The sequence below is a fragment of the Mesoplodon bidens genome (genome assembly GCF_964165515.1).
Source record: "Mesoplodon bidens genome assembly, chromosome: 1".
Lineage (NCBI taxonomy): Eukaryota > Metazoa > Chordata > Mammalia > Artiodactyla > Ziphiidae > Mesoplodon > Mesoplodon bidens.
In genome coordinates this window covers 173,682,912-173,704,171 of record NC_138176.1, presented here as the reverse complement: position 1 = coordinate 173,704,171, position 21,260 = coordinate 173,682,912, and the positions used below count along the sequence as shown (strand labels likewise).

General features: G+C 39.6%; 1 protein-coding gene across 1 annotated transcript in view; it reads right to left on the bottom strand.

Moving 5' to 3' along the window:
• Positions 1 to 1,027: 1,027 nt before the first annotated feature.
• Positions 1,028 to 21,260, bottom strand: part of DNAJC12 (DnaJ heat shock protein family (Hsp40) member C12) — a 43,006-nt gene continuing 22,773 nt past the window's right edge. Inside the window, exons 4-5 of the mRNA XM_081248723.1 lie at positions 6,608 to 6,812; positions 1,028 to 1,128 (exon numbers count right to left, since the gene is read on the bottom strand). Coding sequence (XP_081104849.1) covers positions 1,034 to 1,128; positions 6,608 to 6,812 — 300 coding nt within the window. The 3' untranslated portion in view covers positions 1,028 to 1,033. The remainder of the gene's footprint in view (positions 1,129 to 6,607; positions 6,813 to 21,260) is intronic.

The window sequence follows — 21,260 nt, the reverse complement described above, 5'->3', positions numbered from 1 at the left end:
ACACCTGCGCACCTAGAACCCATGCTCTGCAACAAAAGAAGCCACCGCAATGAGAAGCCCGCGCACCACAACAAAGAGTAGCCCACGCTCGCTGCAACTAGAGAAAGTCCACGCACAGCAACGAAGACCCAATGCAGCCAATAAATAAATAAATAGATTTATTTTTTTTAAAAACTTACTATATTTTTATTTTTTTCATTTTGCTATAGACCAGTGAAAACTCTGTTTTGACCAAGGAACCCCTGCCTAAAATCATCTTTCTTCTTATTTTTTCATTCACTTGTTTCCAAACAAAAAATAACCATAGACTACACATGATAAACCTAGTAATTCCAACCTAAAAAGGATATGTTACCTAACAGGCCCATTTTCATAGTTAGAACATAGTTTATAAGTTTATCACCTGCTATATAATAAAAGAAATCTTGTAAAAACATTTTCTCAAATGAATAATAACCTTTTAAATTTATAATTATTAAGATTGAAGTAGAAATGCTTATTCAAATTATTTTCAAAATACAGTTGAATTATAGATTCATTATGAAGGTTGGGAAAATTATTTATTTCATTCAATGGAGTTTAGACAAGTAATTTCACATTTCATTTTAAATCCAGAGTCAGAAAACATTTCTTGTACATCTAGCACTCATAAAGATCATGGTATATCAATGAAATATTTAAATATAGAGATCGATTTTTAATGGATTTCTATAAATAACATTAACAGGAAAACGCACATAATACAATCTACTCTGGATCTAAGAGCCGTAATTTACTCAAATATTGAAAGAAGCTAGTCTGAAAATTTTCTTGTTTAGAAAACATATTGAGAGAACAGGATCAAGGATGGAGGAATGAATTGGTACTCAGCAATTCACAAACATGACATTTTTAAGATTTGAACAACGACTGTATGTTGGCAGCGCAAGGAATGATCTCTCTCTCTCTCTCTCTCTCTCTCTCTCTCTCTCTCTCTCCCTCCCTCCCTCCCTCCCTCTCTCTCCCCCTCTCCCCCCTATGGAGCAGGGACATTTCATATTTCATAGTTTCTGAATTTCCTCAGGAGTTCTGAAGGAGCATCCCCAGACCAGCGGAAACGAAGGTGCCAGCAGTTCACATCTGAAAAACCTGTAGAAGAGAGAAGAGAATATTTTAAAATCAGAGGTAGGAAAAGTCAAGCTTATTTATAATAGTAAAACAGCTTGTTGATTCGATTTCATTGCAATAAGTGAAACGTAAGGGTAAGTCTTTGGTGTGAATTATTAATATCTTACAGAAATGGATAAGCAAACTTTTGAATCCTTATGAACAGGAATTGGTTTATATGGATGAGAGGGCCTTACGTGTTTAAATGCTTATTAATAAAAGGATATTTATAGATACTTCCAGTGGTGGGAATTTTGACAATTCATCTGCAAGCAAACTGGAAACTACTTTCAAACAGCTGTCAAAAGTAAAAGGTCAATGGAAAGGATCCCTGGAAATACAAATAATGTATTCCACAGTAGTAAGATTTTTTTTTTATTCTAATAAACAACTTAGTTGAAAACTAGAGAAAAGGTCATTTTCATTCTCTACTGGAGGAAATGTAAACTGGCAAAAATCTTCTAGCAGGCAATTTGGCAATATTTATCAAACTCATTAAAATGTATAAACCTTTAAGCCAATAATTCTACTTCTAGAAATTTATCCTAATGAAATAATCATGATGTGCTCAAGGGCTTAACTCTAAGGATGTTTATTATGGTACCATTTGTAAATGTTTAAAAAATCAAGAAACAGTCTAAATCTTCAGTAATAGAAAATTGGTTTAAAGGCTTTGATATAGTCATTAACAATGTTTTAATATTTATCATCATAGAAAAATGTTCATAACATATTGCTAAGTAACTGGTAGTTAGGAAACAGTTTAGACAGCATGATCTCATTCATAAATTCATATTTACATGGGTATTTATATAAAATTTTTTTAAGTCTATAAGGAATTACCCCTAAATGTTAACAGTAACTATTCCTGAAGAGTTGGAATAGATATGATTTTCATTTTTTATACTCTTTTTTTGTTTATCTGTATTTTCTCATTTTTCTGTGATGAACAAGTATGCCTTCTATCATTTTTTACTTTTATAATATTGCTAATGAAAAAGCAGGTTACAGAATAATATATTAAATATGCCTCCATTGATATTTAAAATATTATCTAAATATGTAGTAGGAAAAATATACACAGAATAGTTGACAGTGATTATCCCAGGAAAATAGGATCTGCACTTTCTTTAGAATTATCAGAGAAAAAAATCTAAAGAATTGCCATTTGGGGAAAAAGCAAAAAGGAAATTGTTTCTGACAACCTGTAATTGAAACACACACACAAAATATGTACAGTAATATCCTTTTCATTTTAGGTATGCTAACATATCTTAAAATATACCAAAATAACAATAATAAATATTTCCCTAAGTGGTAAGACTACAAGTTATTGTATTTTCTTCCTTTTGCTTGACCATATTTTCTCACATTTCTACACTAAATACATGTTATTTCTGTAGTTTGAAAAGATGTTTTCAAGTTTGGGTCCCCCTAGAAGTAGACCCCAGACAAGAACTTGAATGCAAGTGGCTAACTTGGGGAGGTGATCCCCGGAGACACTGGTAGGGAAAGGAACCAAGTCTACAAAGACCCCTGAGAGTTATTCCACTTGAGCGGTGAAGGCGCCTGGGAATTTAGCCTCCCACTCCCATTCATTATCATCTGATGGCTACACCCACAGCGTGTTTACTCCCTGGTACTTAACTGCCCGCTCACTGCTGCTAAGCCGGACCCACTGCCAGAGAAAGCACTCTGGTGGGAGCCGTAGGGTTGGCAATGCCCAGAGGATATGTTAGCACATCAACAGCATCTGCTACATTTGTTTTTTTTTTTTTTAACTCCAGGATGTTTTATTCTAGAATTGTATTCATCAGAAGGCACATTTATTGCTTCTTTTTTTTTTTTTTTTTTTTTTTGCAGTACGCGGGCCTCTCACTGTTGTGGCCTCTCCCGTTGCGGAGCACAGGCTCCGGACGCGCAGGCCCAGCGGCCATGGCTCACGGGCCCAGCCACTCCGCGGCATGTGAGATCCTCCCGGACTGGGGCACAAACCCGTGTTCCCTGCATCGGCAGGCGGACTCTCAACCACTGCGCCACCAGGGAAGCTCTATTGCATATTTAAATGAAAAGAAAGTAAAAGTAAGATTGTCTCGCACATGGGTTTTCAGATGCCGTGCTCCTTATTTTCCTGGTTGCAATGAAGAATCAGAAAATCATGGGGACTATTTGATAGAAGCTCATCACAGAAGAGGCATCAAAAGGCAAACTTCAAAGTAAATATCAAGCACTGCTTGAGGAAATTAACAAAAATGCTGAAAAGTTATGTGGGAAGCCACTCAGGGCTTGGTAAAGCTGACATGAATAATATTTCTTAAATGCTGATGTTATAAAAATTTACACTGCAGTCAAATGAAATTATAAATAATCAGGCAACTGTGCTTTGGCATATGATACTCCAACTTTAAGGCACTACTCAGAACAGCCAATAATCTCTTAAACAACATTAAGAAAATACTGGTAAATGCAGCCTTCAGCAAAATTGCATAATTCTTATTCTCCAACAACAGCTTTCAAAACAGTGATCCTCCCTCCTCTCACCCCCTGTGTTTCATTCCTCAACCACAGTAAGAGAATACATTTCACAATGTGAGGGTATCAAAACTGGCATCACAATTTGTTCTGAGTAAATTACAATATATCTACACTGTGGAATATTTATCAGCTGTTCATTCTAATGAGTTCGTTCTAAATATAAGGGTCTAAGGAGGAGTCCCATAGTAATAAAAGCTAACATTAAAAAAGCAATGGCCATGTACCAGGTCTAAATATTTTACATATGTTATTTACTTCTCAAAAAGACCTTACCAAAAAAAAGGCTTCCCTGGTGGCGCAGTGGTTAAGAATCCTCCTGCCAATGCTGGGCACACGGGTTCGATCCCTGGTCCGGGAAGATCCCACATGCCACCAAGCAAATAATCCCGTGCGCCACAACTACTGAGACTGCGCTCTAGAGCCCGTGAGCCACAACTACTGAAGCCCGCACACCACAACTACTGAAGCCAGCATGCCTAGAGGCCGTGCTCTGCAACAAGAGAAGCCACCGCAATGAGAAGCCCGCACACTGCTACCAGAGAAAGCCTACACGCAGCAACAAAGATCCAGCGCAGCCAAAAAAAAAAAAAGACCTTACAAGGTAGAGGTAGACACAAATATTTTAACTATTATATAGAGATAAGAAAATGCAAATACAGAGAGGTTATCTCACTTGCCCAAGGTCACACAACTCATCAGTGGGAAAAGCTAGACTCTGGTTCCAGAGTCTGTGCTCTTAGGTACTGTATAACACAAAGGAATGTGCACAGTATAACCCCATTCTTTATTTGTAAAGCCCTCACAAACGAATATATGCTTATACATGCCTTTGTTAGCATAGACAAACAAAGGCTATGGAAGGAGACACACCTGGGCATCTGCATTGGTTACTTCAGGAAGTAGAAGCAGAGAAGGATGAGACTAGGGTAGACACTAAATTGTTGTCTATATGTGATTCTTTGAATTTTTAATGATAAGCTCATATTACTTTGGGGTTTTTAAGTATCTAAATAACTATTTTTGAAAAGAAAGAGAAAATTTTATAGAATTTTATGAAAGGGATTTAAGTGGGGCCTCAGTGTGAGAATCTGACGTGATAAACCCCCTCAACTCTGGTGAACTCAGAATAGGTCTGAATCTGAAACATAAAGTCACAGGGAGGCCCCAAGGGTTCCGGAAGCCCAGATCTGAACATTCCAAGGCTAAATGGAGAAACATTCACGTGTTTGTCTGTGGATGCCTGTGGGTGGGTGTTTGTATGTGTATGTTTGCCTAAAACACTGTTTTTAGGACATTCGAGCTTCTGCTTTGATTGGTTTGTTATATTATAACCACTGCTAGTTATGCGGCTGATGCAGTCAACTGCAGGCTCTATGAAAGGATCTCTTGGGTAACCAGCAGAGCCACCTGAATGAAGCTCTAAGAATCTTTATTCCCAACAAGTAGTGAGCATGTAAAAGTTCTCCCCAAAGAGAGTTTTGAAGTGACTATCTCTAGAAAGACTATAGTTCACCACAAACTATCGAATTATCTTTTTTTTTGTAAGAAGTGTTCGAGAACATTCAGGAACCTTTTACTTAAAGGCTAAATTCTAGTGGGGTGTTGTATCACAACCATGAGAATCAAGAATTTGGAGGACAGTTAAAGTGTGTGTACATAACACACCTGTACAAGATAAATACAGTGGGATGGCCAGATAGACAAAGAAATGATAGCAATAGCTAACTATTATCCAGGGCCTGCTGTAGACAAATAACTGTGCTAAGCATTTTGCATGGATCGTCTCATTTAATCCTCATGGTAACTTTATGAGAAGGTACCATTCTGATCTCTATTTTGGAGATGAGAAAACTGAAGTGTAGAGAAGTTAAGTAACTTTTACCAAGTAATGCAGATAATAAATGGTAGAGCTAGGATGTGAACCCAGGTAGTATAGCTGGGGAGCCGAGAGTTTAACCTCTGTAATACCCTGCTTCAGTGGATATATACATGGGTCAGATGTCTATAAATCTACTTACACATAAGGTATCTTCTCAGGATAGTGCAATACCTTAGAATGCAGACTCTGCAACCAAACTGCCTCAGTTCAGACCCCTTCCCTGCCACATACAAGCTGGATAACCTTGAGAAAATTATTCAACCTCTCTAGGCCTCAGTTTTCTCATCTATACAATGAGAATAATATTGGTACTAACCTGGGCTTCCCTGCTGGTGCAGTGGTTGGGAGTCCGCCTGCCAATGTGGGGGACATGGGTTTGATCCCTGGCCCGGGAAGATCCCGCATGCCACGGAGCAACTGGGCCCGTGCACTATGGCTACTGAGCCTGCGCTCTAGAACCTGCGTGCCACAACTGCTGAGGCCCGCACGCCTAGAGCCCGTGCTCCGCAACAAGAGAGGCCACCACAATGAGGGGCCCACTCACCACAACGAAGAGTGGCCCCCACTGGCCGCAACTGGAGAGGGCCCGCGCACGGCAACGAAGACCCAACACAGCCAAAAATACAAACAAATAAATAAATAAATTTATAATATTGGTACCAACATAACAAACTTGTAATGAGGATTAAATAAATTAATATATGTAAAATTAATGTAAAAATTAATATTAAACAAGATAATAGATGTAAAGTAATATATGTAAAGAACTACATATAGTAAATTCCCAACACATGTTAGCTAGTACTATTTTAGTAAAGCAGATGACGATCCCAGAAATGTCTCAAGTTTTCCCTTGCAAGGAATGTATTAAGGAATATATCTTCTAGTTTCTGTGTCAATGCTAGGTAAGTATCTTTTAAGGTGCTAAACTAACCCTTATATTTGGCACTACTGTGTAGCTGGAAAGGTTGAGAATAAATACAATATAAAATGAGCCTTTTAATTTCACACCTTCTCTGTTCTGCAAAGCTACATGACATGACTTACCTGGAGAATCTGGATTTTGTGAGGAGAATGATTTCTCCATGGACTTGGATTCTTTTTGCTCCATTTTCTCTGTGGTTGGACCGAACTCCTCATTCTTTATCTCTTTTTGCTCATTCCGTTCCTCATTTTCAATTTTATTGGTATGAGTCTGGTCAGATTCTTCCAACATCAGATCTTTTTTACCTCTGGCAGCCCAGTGCATTGACTACATTAATTGAAAGCAGATGTATAATATAAAATCAATATTATATAGTTTCTATATTTAAAGTTCAATATGTGGTAACAAAATGTTAGACTCGACTATTAGCCAGATATTAATTAATTCAGATGTTAATCAATTAATCCTCACTGATTTGGAAAACTAATTATATAAGGAGAAATCCATATCCTTAGAAAGCAAAGGGACCAGCATCAGAGAGATTCAAACAATGAGATGTTTTCTTAGAAAATTAGGCATAAGATTACCATATGACCCAGCAATTCAATTCCTAGACACAAAAGAATTGAAAACAAGTGTTCAAAGAAAAACTTAAACACAAGTGTTCATAGCAGCACTAGTCACAAGAGCCAAAAGGTGGAAACAATCCAAATGTCCATCAATTCATGAATGAGTAAATAAAAATGTGGCATATTCATACAATGGAATATTATTTGGCCATAAAAAAGGAGGAAAGTACTACAAAGTGGATAAACCTTGAAAACATTATGCTTAGTAAAAGGAGCCAGAAATAAAATGCATATATTGTATAATTCCAGAATAAACAAATCCATACAGATAGAAAGCAGATTAGTGGTTACCGGAAGCTAGAGAGAGGGGAATAGGGAGTGATTGCTAACAGGTACAGGGTTACCTTTTGGGGTGATGAAAAAGTTCTGGAACTAGATAGTGATGATGGGTAAACAACATTGGGAATGTACTTAATGCCACTGAAATGCACACTTTAAAATGGTTAAAATGGTAAGTTTTATGTGTATTTTACTATCAAAAAACAGACAATTGGGCTGTGTACCTTGAGCCATGCCAGAGATTAAACCTACTACTGTTGTAACTACTATCCCCACTCTACTATTACGACCTTCCATCCAGCCATGATCAATGAAGAGTTGGCAAATATTAGAATTCTGGGTTATACATCTTCTCTTTAAGAAAACTCATGGCACAAAGCAGAAAGTCAATAAATATTTACTGTGAAATATTTGTCCTAATTTTAAGTGGATTCACTTAAAGTCCAGTTATCATCAAAATAATGAGAACTTTCTAAATATCTTTCCATTTTTTAAAATAATAATATGAATGTGTATGTGTATACTGTATGGAAGGTTTCTGGAAGGAAACACAAGAAACTGCAATGGTGGCTTTCTGAGAGAGGGGAGTAGAATTGGAGTCTGGAATAAGGATGGACTCACTTTTTATTACATAACCTATTGTACTATTTTGATTTTTTTAAACAAAAGTGTAGTGTTATATTTTTTTATTTACAATTTTTAAAAATCAGGGACCATGAATCAAGTGTTGGGCATTGCCCACTAACTTCTGGTAAAACTTCTATATTTTTAGACAAACACAAGATCCAAAACACTTGAAAACGTCCCCCAGAAACCTGACATCCTAGAACTGCATCCAATATACTTGGGTGGTGGTCCTTTGCCAAGTAACTTAACGGTGTAATTTTTCCAGCCTAGCTCTGGCTTCTGATGGTAGTGTCAGGAGTGAGGAAAAAATGAAAAATGGATCTTCAAAATGGAACAAAAGCACAAGACAATTACTTTTCCCCATACATCCTTTTGTACCTTTTTCACGTGTGTCCTGTATATGTATTTCCTTTGTCTTTTTTTTTTTTTTGGCTGCACTGTGCAGCTTGTGGAATCTTAGTTCCCCGACCAGGGATTGAACCTGGGCCACGACAGTGAAAGCACCACTCCTAACCACTGGACCATCAGGAAACTCCCTGTGTTTCCTATTAAAATGTTTAAAATTGGATGGATGGGTAGATAAATGAAAAGACAAATAGATGAATACAGAGTAAGAAAGAGTGAGAGTTTGCTGTGTCAAGAATATTTCAAGTAGAATAATTAGCCCTGACATCAACCAAAATTATAAACATAACTGTTTCTTGAAACCTCATCTGGATATTGTGGGATGCTATTTCTGAAGCACTGCTGAACAGTAACATACTACCTCTGTTACTCAGAAACCCAAGAAAAACCCATAAGCCACATATTTGGGCAACTTTAAAACCCAGAATATATTATTCTCCTAATATCCAGGATATTCTTTTCCTGTGCTGCAAAAAAAAAACAGAATAAAAGCAAAGCAAAGAAACCAAACCAAATAAAACATTGATTTTTCTAAAGTCCAAGGCTTAGCGAATAAGCTCAGAAGTTGTGACATTTAACAACTGTGCCACACAAAAAAAGAAAAACTGTGCCACAAACCATGGCAAGGGCCACTGCCTCTGCTACACACATGCCCCATGTTGCAAGGGGCATCAGGCTTTTCATCTTTAGCACACTGAGGTCTGAACTATCTCAAAATACTGTGGTTGCCAACTTCTCCCCAGAGCACCACTTTATTTGCTAGTTTAAACAAATCAACGTAGGCAGGCGATGGCCCATTACGTGTGTATTTGGCCAAGTTCACTATGTGGGGCGGAGGGAGGTGGGAAGTGGGGGGCGACGGGGAAGGGGCAGAGATCACTAGCATCTAAAGAGCTTAGAGAGATACCACAATTTCTTACCACCTGTCTCAGGAGCATTAACACTGGCCGCACAGGCAGAAGCCAGGAGAAGCACCGACCTCACCATGAAGAAAGGGAAAGTACAAAGGGGTAAAATGCCTTCTTGGACTCCTTTAAATAAATCTCTTCATCATCATTTTTTAAGAGAATTGGGAAATGTTAATGACATGGTGTTTATAAATAATAGCCAATATGATCACAAATAGCATGATCTCAACTAAATTAAAAGCTGGAAAGATATATTAAAATATAGATATATAAATATATAGATAGATACATATACATAAAATATACAGACTGGAGGGCAATATAGCCTGTACACAGCCTAAGACCTTAAGTATATTCAAGCCTTCTGCCCTAATCCAACCTGAGAACTCACTTCTTCCCACATTCAACCTATCTCTCCCCAACAGCAAAAGAGCGTCATCCTGAATCCTCTTCCCCCCAAAACGACCCCATAAAGCAGTTACTGCCACCATTCAGTGTAACCGGCTCTCACACTAACAGATGAAGGGCAGAAAACACTGGAAGGAAATGCACCAAAATACAAATGGGGTTATCATTGCGTGGCAGCATTGTGAAATTATTTTTTCTTTTCTTTTTTCTTTCTTTTTATTTTTTAGTGTGTTCTAAATTTTCTATGACAAGATTATATATATGTACAACTAGAGTTTAAAAATTAGATTGAGTTATGGTTGCCAAAGTATATCAATATAAGGAGGAGCTTCTCGGTGCCAGTAATATGTGTGCTGGGGTGAGGGGTGGTTACAGAGTATACACTTCACAGCCACTTGCTAAACTGTAAATGCAGGTTTTAAGCATTTTTTTCTGTAGGTTTTATATCAAAATAAATATGTTAATTTTAAAAAGAGGCAATGGCCTCAGCTGGTGTAAAATATAACCTAGTTTGGTTTAGTTTGTTGTTTTGTTTGCTTGGTTTCTTGGGTTTTTTGCATGTGAGCGGAATAGAGGAGGCTGGCCAGTGGTTACGTTTGTGGAGGGGTAAAGATATTGAGAAAGTTAGTGAAAAACTGAGAGGAAGAAATTCAAGAATTCAGGACCCAGAGAGCTGAAAACGTTAGATGTATGTATCACAGGTCAGCTAGGTGGCCTGTATACAATGTATCAACTCTTGCTTCAGTACTTTTCTCTTGGGATAAAAGTGCCTACAGTCTGCCTTAGATGGGTGGTGAGGGTTAATGACTGACCTATAGTAAATACTTTGAAAGCATTTGTAGCAATTGGAACAGCATGGGACATTTTTAACGGCTTATGAGAACTTTTTCTCAGAATTTTATTTTGACTGCAACCATTTTCCCACAACCATCCTAAAGCCATATATTTTGGAACAAGAGGGAGAGCCATTCATACCCTGGATCCCTTGGGGTAAAACCATTTAGCAAGACAACGATGATTTCTCTAAGATTCTTTGAGCTGGAAGGTGTCTGTTTTCAAGTTATTCCAAGATCCCAAAGGCCACAGTTACTGAAGTCCTCACTTCATAGTCCCTTTTTTTAAACCAACATCACATATCTAGACTTAAATTTCCAGCATATTCACTGACCTGAATGAATTCTTAAAATATTTTTACAAATTAGACTATCAGGAGGAACTTCTAAAATGGAAAAGAAAACTTAATAGCTAGTGAAGTGACAGGGACTTAGTGTGAGGGAAAAAAAATACCAGTTAGAGTTTCATCACTCTTGGATGATAGAAATGTGTCCACCCTGAAGCTATGGTTCATTTGAGGAATTCTCCCAAGGAGATTCCTGAAATACGAACCTGTGTGACGCTGCAAAAGTGCACTGTGATTTGTCCTGCACTTTTAGGGCAAGCAAACATGCAGATGTGTTTTAGATAAACGTCACCTAAAATTTCACCTATAATCCTAAATTATAACCATTTTATTGTCAGAATGACCTATGTAATATACCTAATCCAAACACCCTAATGGTGATGTTTATCTACAAAAAGATGGTGATCTAATAGGTGATGAACAATACTAGGTGTGGCAATTGTTATTAATTTCTCTAGAGTAGTGAGTGTGAAAGGATGGACAAATGAAATGCACACACACACAAAAACAACAACTAAAATGTTATAGAGAGAGGTGAGGTTTTCACATGCAGAAGTCACTGTGAGGATTAGAACAGAAAGGAATGAAAGGAAGTTACAGAAAGTCTATCGAATGAGGTACAAAACACATGAAATTTGGTATAGGGGTTTCAGAGTTCACTGAGGAATAGAACAAAAGTAAGTCAGAAACGACAAGGTTGAGCCCAAAGAAGACTGTGCAAGGAAAAATATCACTGCTGATTTAAAGTAGAAGGATATGCATCTCATCATTTTTGTACCACTAATAAAAATAAATCCTGAACGAAATGCTAGCCCAGCATAATATTTCAACTTTGCTGACAAGACTAATGATGCAGCCAGTAAGATCTGATATGTAATTATTGTAAGACCTCAAAGAGGTCATAGTTAAGCTAACTTCTAAGCAGAAATGATGTGTTTGGAGACAGGACATTAGTATTTAATGGAAAGACATCTGCAATATAAATTAGAGCAGGGACTTGGAGAAGAGTATTTGAAAAATCCACAGCTAACTTGATATTAGCAGTTAAAGTTAAGTAAGAGTTCAGTGGATCATCAAGAAAAATGAACTATAAATCAAAAGGCATTAAAATAACAAGGGTCACTAATTCAATAGCAGTTACAGTGTGTAACACTCAAGAGACTAGAAATATAGTTATGTAGAGGTGGCAGAACAATGTTTATTTAGTCAGGGTTAACAAGGAATTTTGGATATACACAATGTAAAAGAAAAAAATCTTATTTTTGTGTATGTGAAGCTGTCACTATTTTTTTTTTCCATTTTTTTTTTAAGTTTATTTATTTATTTTTTTAATTAGTTTCTGCTTTATAACAAAGTGAATCAGTCATACATATACATCTGTTCCCACATCCCTTCCCTCATGCATCTCCCTCCCTCCCACCCTCCCCATCCCACCCCTCCAGGCGGTCACAAAGCACCGAGCTGATCTCCCTGTGCTCTGCGGCTGCTTCCCACTATCTATCTACCTTACGTTTGGTAGTGTATACACGTCCATGCCTCTCTTTCGCCTTGTCACAGCCCACCCTTCCCCCTCCCCATATCCTCAAGTCCATTCTCAAGTAGGTCTGCGTCTTCATTCCCGTTTTGCCCCTAGGTTCTTCATGACATTTTTTTTTTAATTCCGTATATATGTGTTAGCATACGGTATTTGTCTTTCTCTTTCTGACTAACTTCACTCTGTATGACAGACTCTAGGTCTATCCACCTCATTACAAATAGCTCAGTTTCGTTTCTTTTTATGGCTGAGTAATATTCCATTGTATATATGTGCCACATCTTCTTTATCCATTCATCCGATGATGGACACTTAGGTTGTTTCCAGCTCCGGGCTATTGTGAATAGAGCTGCAATGAACATTTTGGTACATGTCTCTTTTTGAATTATGGTTTTCTCAGGGTATATGCCCAGTAGTGGGATTGCTGGGTCATATGGTAGTTCTATTTGTAGTTTTTTAAGGAACCTCCATACCGTTCTCCATAGTGGCTGTACCAATTCACATTCCCACCAGCAGTGCAAGAGTGTTCCCTTTTCTCCACACCCTCTCCAGCATTTATTGTTTCTAGATTTCTTTTTTTTTTTTAATTAGTTTCTGCTTTATAACAAAGTGAATCAGTCATACATATACATCTGTTCCCACATCCCTTCCCTCATGCATCTCCCTCCCTCCCACCCTCCCCATCCCACCCCTCCAGGCGGTCACAAAGCACCGAGCTGATCTCCCTGTGCTCTGCGGCTGCTTCCCACTATCTATCTACCTTACGTTTGGTAGTGTATATATGTCCATGCCTCTCTTTTGCTTTGTCACAGCTTACCCTTCCCCCTCCCCATATCCTCAAGTCCATTCTCAAGTAGGTCTGTGTCTTTATTCTCGTTTTGCCCCTAGGTTCTTCATGACATTTTTTTTTAAATTCCGTATATATGTGTTAGCATACGGTATTTGTCTTTCTCTTTCTGACTAACTTCACTCTGTATGACAGACTCTAGGTCTATCCACCTCATTACAAATAGCTCAGTTTCGTTTCTTTTTATGGCTGAGTAATATTCCATTGTATATATGTGCCACATCTTCTTTATCCATTCATCCGATGATGGACACTTAGGTTGTTTCCAGCTCCGGGCTATTGTGAATAGAGCTGCAATGAACATTTTGGTACATGTCTCTTTTTGAATTATGGTTTTCTCAGGGTATATGCCCAGTAGTGGGATTGCTGGGTCATATGGTAGTTCTATTTGTAGTTTTTTAAGGAACCTCCATACCGTTCTCCATAGTGGCTGTACCAATTCACATTCCCACCAGCAGTGCAAGAGTGTTCCCTTTTCTCCACACCCTCTCCAGCATTTATTGTTTCTAGATTCCTTGATGATGGCCATTCTGACTGGTGTGAGATGATATCTCATTGTAGTTTTGATTTGCATTTCTCTAATGATTAATGATGTTGAGCATTCTTTCATGTGTTTGTTGGCAGTCTGTATATCTTCTTTGGAGAAATGCCTATTTAAGTCTTCTGCCCATTTTTGGATTGGGTTGTCTGTTTTTTTGCTATTGAGCTGCATGAGCTGTTTATAAATTTTGGAGATTAATCCTTTGTCAGTTGCTTCATTTGCAAATATTTTCTCCCATTCTGAGGGTTGTCTTTTGGTCTTCTTTATGGTTTCCTTTGCTGTGCAAAAGCTTTGAAGTTTCATTAGGTCCCATTTGTTTATCTTTGTTTTTATTTCCATTTCTCTAGGAGGTGGGTCCAAAAGGATCTTGCTGTGATTTATGTCATAGAGTGTTCTACCTATGTTTTCCTCTAAGAGTTTGATAGTTTCTGGCCTTACATTTAAGTCTTTAATCCATTTTGAGCTTATTTTTGTGTATGGTGCTAGGGAATGATCTAATCTCAAACTTTTACATGTCCCTGTCCAGTTTTCCCAGCACCACTTATTGAAGAGGCTGTCCTTTCTCCACTGTACATTCCTGCCTCCTTTATCAAAGATAAGTTGGCCATATGTGCGTGGGTTTATCTCTGGGCTTTCTATCCTGATCCACTGATCTATCTTTCTGTTTTTATGCCAGTACCAGACTGTCTTAATTACTGTAGCTTTGTAGTATAGTCTGAAGTCAGGGAGCCTGATTCCTCCAGCTCCGTTTTTCGTTCTCAAGATTGCTTTAGCTATTCGGGGCCTTTTGTTTTTCCAAACAAATTTTGAAATTTTTTGTTCTAGTTCTGTGAAAAATGCCATTGGTAGTTTGATAGGGATTGCATTGAATCTGTAGATTGCTTTCGGTAGTAGAGTCATTTTCACAATATTGATTCTTCCAATCCAGGAGCATGGTATATCTCTCCATCTATTTGTATCATCTTTAATTTCTTTCATCAGTGTCTTATAGTTTTCTGCATACAGGTCTTTTGTCTCCTTAGGTAGGTTTATTCCTAGATATTTTATTCTTTTTGTTGCGATGGTAAATGGGAGTGTTTTCTTGATTTCATTTTCAGATTTTTCATCATTAGTGTATAGGAATGCCAGAGATTTCTGTACATTAATTTTATATCCTGCTACTTTACCAAATTCATTGATTAGCTCTAGTAGTTTTTCGGTAGCATCTTTAGGATTCTCTATGTATAGTATCATGTCATCTGCAAACAGTGACAGCTTTACTTCTTCTTTTCCAATTTGGATTCCTTTTATTTCCTTTTCTTCTCTGATTGCTGTGGCTAAAACTTCCAAAACTATGTTGAATAAGAGTGGTGAGAGTGGGCAGCCTTGTCTTGTTCCTGATCTTAGTGGAAATGGTTTCAGTTTTTCACCATTGAGGACAATGTTGGCTGTGGGTTTGTCATATATGGCCTTTATTATGTTGAGGAAAGATCCCTCTATACCTACTTTCTGCAGGGTTTTTATCATAAATGGGTGTTGAATTTTGGCGAAAGCTTTCTCTGCATCTATTGAGATGATCATATGGTTTTTCTCCTTCAACTTGTTAATATGGTGTATTACATTGATTGATTTGCGTATATTGAAGAATCCTTGCATTCCTGGGATAAACCCCACTTGATCATGGTGTATGATCCTTTTAATGTGCTGTTGGATTCTGTTTGCTAGTATTTTGTTGAGGATTTTTGCATCTATGTTCATCAGTGATATTGGCCTGTAGTTTTCTTTCTTTGTGACATCCTTGCCTGGTTTTGGTATCAAGGTGATGTCGGCCTCGTAGAATGAGTTTGGGAGTGTTCCTCCCTCTGCTATATTTTGGAAGAGTTTGAGAAGGATAGGTGTTAGCTCTTCTCTAAATGTTTGATAGAATTCACCTGTGAAGCCATCTGGTCCTGGGCTTTTGTTTGATGGAAGATTTTTAATCACAGTTTCAATTTCAGTGCTTGTGATTGGTCTATTCATATTTTCTATTTCTTCCTGAGTCAGTCTTGGCAGGTTGTGCATTTCTAAGAATGTGTCCATTTCTTCCAGGTTGTCCATTTTATTGGAATAGAGTTGCTTATAGTAATCTCTCATAATCTTTTGTATTTCTGCAGTGTCAGTTGTTACTTCTCCTTTTTCATTTCTAATTCTATTGATTTGAGTCTTCTCCCTTTTTTTCTTGATGAGTCTGGCTAATGGTTTGTCAATTTTGTTTATCTTCTCAAAGAACCAGCTTTTAGTTTGGTTGATCTTTGCTATCGTTTCCTTCATTTCTTTTTCATTTATTTCTGATCTGATCTTTATGATTTCTTTCCTTCTGCTAGCTTTGGGGTATTTTTGTTCTTCTTTCTCTAATTGCTTTAGGTGCAGGGTCAGGTTGTTTACTCGAAATGCTTCCTGTTTCTTAAGGTGGGATTGTATTGCTATAAACTTCCCCCTTAGAACTGCTTTTGCTGCGTCCCATAGGTTTTGGGTCGTCGTGTCTCCATTGTCATTTGTTTCTAGGTATTTTTTAATTTCCTCTTTGATTTCTTCAGTGATCACTTCGTTATTGAGTAGTGTATTGTTTAGCCTCCATGTGTTTGTATTTTTTACACATCTTTTCCTGTAATTGATGTCTAGTCTCATAGCATTGTGGTCGGAGAAGATACTTGATACAATTTCAATTTTCTTAAAATTACCGAGGCTTGATTTGTGACCCAAGATATGATCTATCCTGGAGAATGTTCCATGAGCACTTGAGAAAAATGTGTATTCTGTTGTTTTTGGATGGAATGTCCTATAAATATCAACTAAGTCCATCTCGTTTAATGTATCATTTAAAGCTTGTGTTTCCTTATTTATTTTCATTTTGGATGATCTGTCCATTGGTGAAAGTGGGGTGTTAAAGTCCCCTACTATGAGTGTGTTACTGTCGATTTCCCCTTTTATGGCTGTTAGTATTTGCCTTATGTATTGAGGTGCTCCTATGTTGGGTGCATAAATATTTACAATTGTTATATCTTCTTCTTGGATCGATCCCTTTATCGTTATGTAGTGTCCTTCCTTGTCTCTTCTAATAGTCTTTATTTTAAAGTCTATTTTGTCTGATATAAGAATTGCTACTCCAGCTTTCTTTTGATTTCCATTTGCATGGAATATCTTTTTCCATCCCTTTACTTTCAATCTGTATGTGTCTCTAGGTCTGAAGTGGGTCTCTTGTAGACAGCATATATATGGGTCTTGTTTTTGTATCCATTCAGCCACTCTGTGTCTTTTGGTGGGAGCATTTAGTCCATTTACATTTAAGGTAATTATTGATATGTATGTTCCTATTCCCATTTCCTTAATTGCTTTGGGTTCGTTATTGTAGGTATATTCCTTCTGTTGTGTTTCTTGCCTAGAGAAGTTCCTTTAGCATTTGTTGTAAAGCTGGTTTGGTGGTGCTGAACTCTCTCAGCTTTTGCTTGTCTGTAAAGGTTTTAATTTCTCCATCAAATCTGAATGAGATCCTTGCTGGGTAGAGTAATCTAGGTTGCAGGTTTCTCTCCTTCATCACTTTAATTATGTCCTGCCACTCCCTTCTGGCTTGTAGGGTTTCTGCTGAGAGATCAGCTGTTAACCTTATGGGGATTCCCTTGTGTGTTATTTGTTGTTTTTCCCTTGCTGCTTTTAATATGATTTCTTTGTGTTTAATTTTTGACAGTTTGATTAATATGTGTCTTGGTGTATTTCTCCTTGGATTTATTCTGTATGGGACTCTCTGTGCCTCCTGGACTTGATTAACTATTTCCTTTCCCAAATTAGGGAAGTTTTCAACTATAATCTCTTCAAATATTTTCTCAGTCCCTTTCTTTTTCTCTTCTTCTTCTGGAACCCCTATAATTCGAATGTTGGTGCGTTTAATGTTGTCCCAGAGATCTCTGAGACTCTCCTCTGTTCTTTTCATTCTTTTTTCTTTATTTTGCTCTGCATCAGTTATTTCCACTATTTTATCTTCCACCTCACTTATCCGTTCTTCTGCCTCAGTTATTCTGCTATTGATCCCATCTAGAGTATTTTTCATTTCATTTATTGTGTTTTTAATCGATGCTTGATTCATCTTTAGTTCTTCTAGGTCCTTGTTAACTGTTTCTTGCATTTTGTCTATTCTATTTCCAAGATTATGGATCATGGAAATAGAATCTTGGATCAGCTTTACTATCATTATTCTGAATTCTTTTTCAGGTAGACTGCCTATTACCTCTTCATTTGTTAGGTCTGGTAGGTGTTTATCTTGCTCCTTCACCTGCTGTGTGTTTTTCTGCCTTCTCATTTTGCTTATGTTACTGTGTTTGGGGTCTCCTTTTTGCCGGCTGCAGATTCGTAGTTCCCGTTGTTTTTGGTGTCTGACCCCAGTGGCTAAGGTTGTTTCAGTAGGTTGTGTAGGCTTCCTGGTGGGGGGGACTAATTCCTGTGCTCTGGTGGTTGAGGCTCGATCTTGTCTTTCTGGTGGACAGGTCCACGTCTGGTGGTGTGTTTTGGGGTGCCTATGGCCTTATTATGTTTTTAGGTAGCCTCTCTGCTAATGGGTGGGGTTGTGTTCCTGCCTTGCTAGTTGCTTGGCATAGGGTGACCTGCACTGTAGCTTGCTGGTCGTTGACTGAAGCTGGGTGCTGGTGTTGGGATGGAGATCTCTGGGAGATTTTTGCTGCTTGATATTATGTGGAGCTGGGAGGTCTGTTGTGGACCCGTGTCCTGAAGTTGGCTCTCCCACTTCAGAGGCACAGCACTGGCTCCTGGCTGCAGCACCAAGAGCCTTTCATCCACCCGGCTCAGAGTAACAGGGAGAAAAAGTAGAAAGAAAGAATTAGTAGAAGAAAGAAAGAGAGAGGGAAAGAAAGGAAGAAGGGAAGAAAGGAAGGAAGGAAGGAAGGAAGAAAGAAAGGAGGGAGGGAGGGAGGGAGGAAGGATGGAAAGAAAGAAGGAAAGAAAGGAGGGAGGGAGGGAGAAAGGAAAGGAAGAAAGACAGGAGGGAGGGAGGAAGGAAAGAAAAAGAAAGTGGAAAGAAGAAGGGTGGGAGGGAGGAAAGAAAAAGAAAGAAGGAAAGGAGGAGCGGAGGGAGGGAGGGAGGAAGGGAGAGTAGGAAAAAAAGAAAGAGCAGGTAAAGTAAAATAGAATAAAGTATGAAATATAGTAGCGTTATTAAAATTAGAAAGTAATTATTGAAAAAAAAAACAAAAAACGGACCGATAGAACCCTGAGACATATGGTGGAAGCAAAGCTATACAGAGAGAATCTTACACAGAAGATTACACATACACATTCACAAAAAGAGAGCAGGGGGAAAAATCAAAAATCTTGCTCTCCAAGTCCACCTCCTCAATTTGGGATAATTCGTTGTAAAAAGAGGAAAAGGGCGAGAAGTCTGAAATCTTGCTCTCTAAGTCCACCTCCTTAATTTGGAATAATTCGTTGTAAAAAGAGGAAAAGGGGGGAAAGTCTTAAATCTTGTCCTCAAAGTCCACTTCCTCAATTTGGGATGATTCGCTGTCCATTCATGCACTCCACAGACGCAGGGCACATCAAATGGACCGTGGAGCTTTAATCCGCTGCCTCCCAGGCTGCACAGAGGGATTTCCCTGCCTCTGCTCTCACAGCTCCCGGGTCTCAGCCTTGGACCTGGCCCCGCCTCTGCGCGTAGGTCGCCGGAGGGCGTCCGTTCTTCGCTCAGACAGGACGGGTTTAAAGGAGCCGCTGATTCGGGGGCTCTGGCTCACTCAGGCAGAGGGGAGGGAGGGGCGCGCAGTGTGGGGCGGGCCTGCGGCGGCAGAGGCCGGCGTGACGTTGCAGCAGCCCGTGGCGCTCCGTGCGCTTTCCCGGGAAAGCCGTCCCCGGGTCTCGGGGACCCCAGCAGTGGCGGGGTGCACAGGCCCCCCGGAAGGCGGGGCGGACAGTGACCCGCGCTCGCACACAGGCCCCGCGGTGGCGGCGGCAGCGGCGGCGGCGGGCCGCGGCGGGCGGGCGGCGGCGGCGGCGGCCCACGCCCGTCTCCGAGGTCCGTGCCTTACCCGCGGCTCGTGCCTGTCACCGGCGCTTCCCCAAGCAGCCCTCTTAATGCCCTCTCCTCGCGCACCAGGAAACAAAAGGGAAAAAAGTCTCTTGCCTCTTCAGCAGCTCCAGACCCTTTCCCCGGACTCCCTCCGGGCTAGCCGTGGTGCACTAACCCCTTCAGGCTCTCTTCCTGCCGCCAGCCCCAGTCCTCTCCCTGCGCTCCGACTGAAAGCCGATACCCGAGCCTCAGCTCCCAGCCCCGCCCGCCACGGCGGCCGAGCAGACAAGCCTCTCGGGCTGGTGTGTGCCTGAGGGCACCGGTCCTCTGTGCCAGAATCTCTCCGCTTTGCCCTCCGCACCCCTGTTGCTGTGCTCTCCTCCGCTACTCCGAAGCTTTCCCCCTCCGCCACCTGCAGTCTCCGCCCGCGAAGGGGCTTGTAGTGTGTAGAAACCTTCCCCCCTTCACGGCTCCCTCCCACTGGTGCAGGTCCCGTCCCTATCCTATTGTCTCTGTTTATTCTTTTTTTCTTTTGCCCTACCCAGGTATGTGGGGAGCTTCTTGCCTTTTGGGGGGTCTGAGGTCTTCTGTCAGCGTTCAGTAGGTGTTCTGTAGGAGTTGTTCCACGTGTAGATGAATTTCTGATGTATCTGAAGCATGTCCTTGCCTCCTATCACACTGGAATCCCATCAAGCCTTCAGGCTTCCTACCAGCTTACAGGATGGAATCCATGACAGGACCCCAAGGGAAATTCATTGAAAGAGGTGCCATAGTGTTTTCTTGGAAGCATGGGTTTCCTGCTGGCGTCTCCCCGCTTTTCCCCTCCATTAATGGCAGGGTCCCAATGTGTACTTGCGACCCATGCTTTTCTCAAACCAGTGCTTCTCCCGTTTAGCGCGCGCCAACCCCCATCGCGGGCTCCTTCTGTCACTATTTTTTTAGAGATTCTCTCTAGTTATTTTGTGTATATATTCAACAGTCTTATGGTTAGTCCTTCATAAATACTTACCCCACCTTAAACCATATGAATATACACTGCATTCCAAAATGAGATGAAGAAACAGTTTACATGTTATGTAGAGTGGCTTTAACCACATACTTAGAGAGTTTTTCATTGTTCTTCCCCATTACTTCAAAGACCCTCCCTCATTGTTACAGGTCTTTTATCAGTGACAAAACAATTTGCTCAAGTCTCCTTAAAATAAAAATTATCCAGAAGGACTCTAAATGTAACCTTGAAGGGCTGTAATTCAAGAGATGTGAATCACTTTATTCACTAATTCTAATATGTCCCTGAAGACTTCCTTATAAGGTAACTTATGCATTCTAAGTCTCATGTTATTGAAAAATGTCCCTGTAAAAAAAAAAAGCCAGATAATAAATCATGTC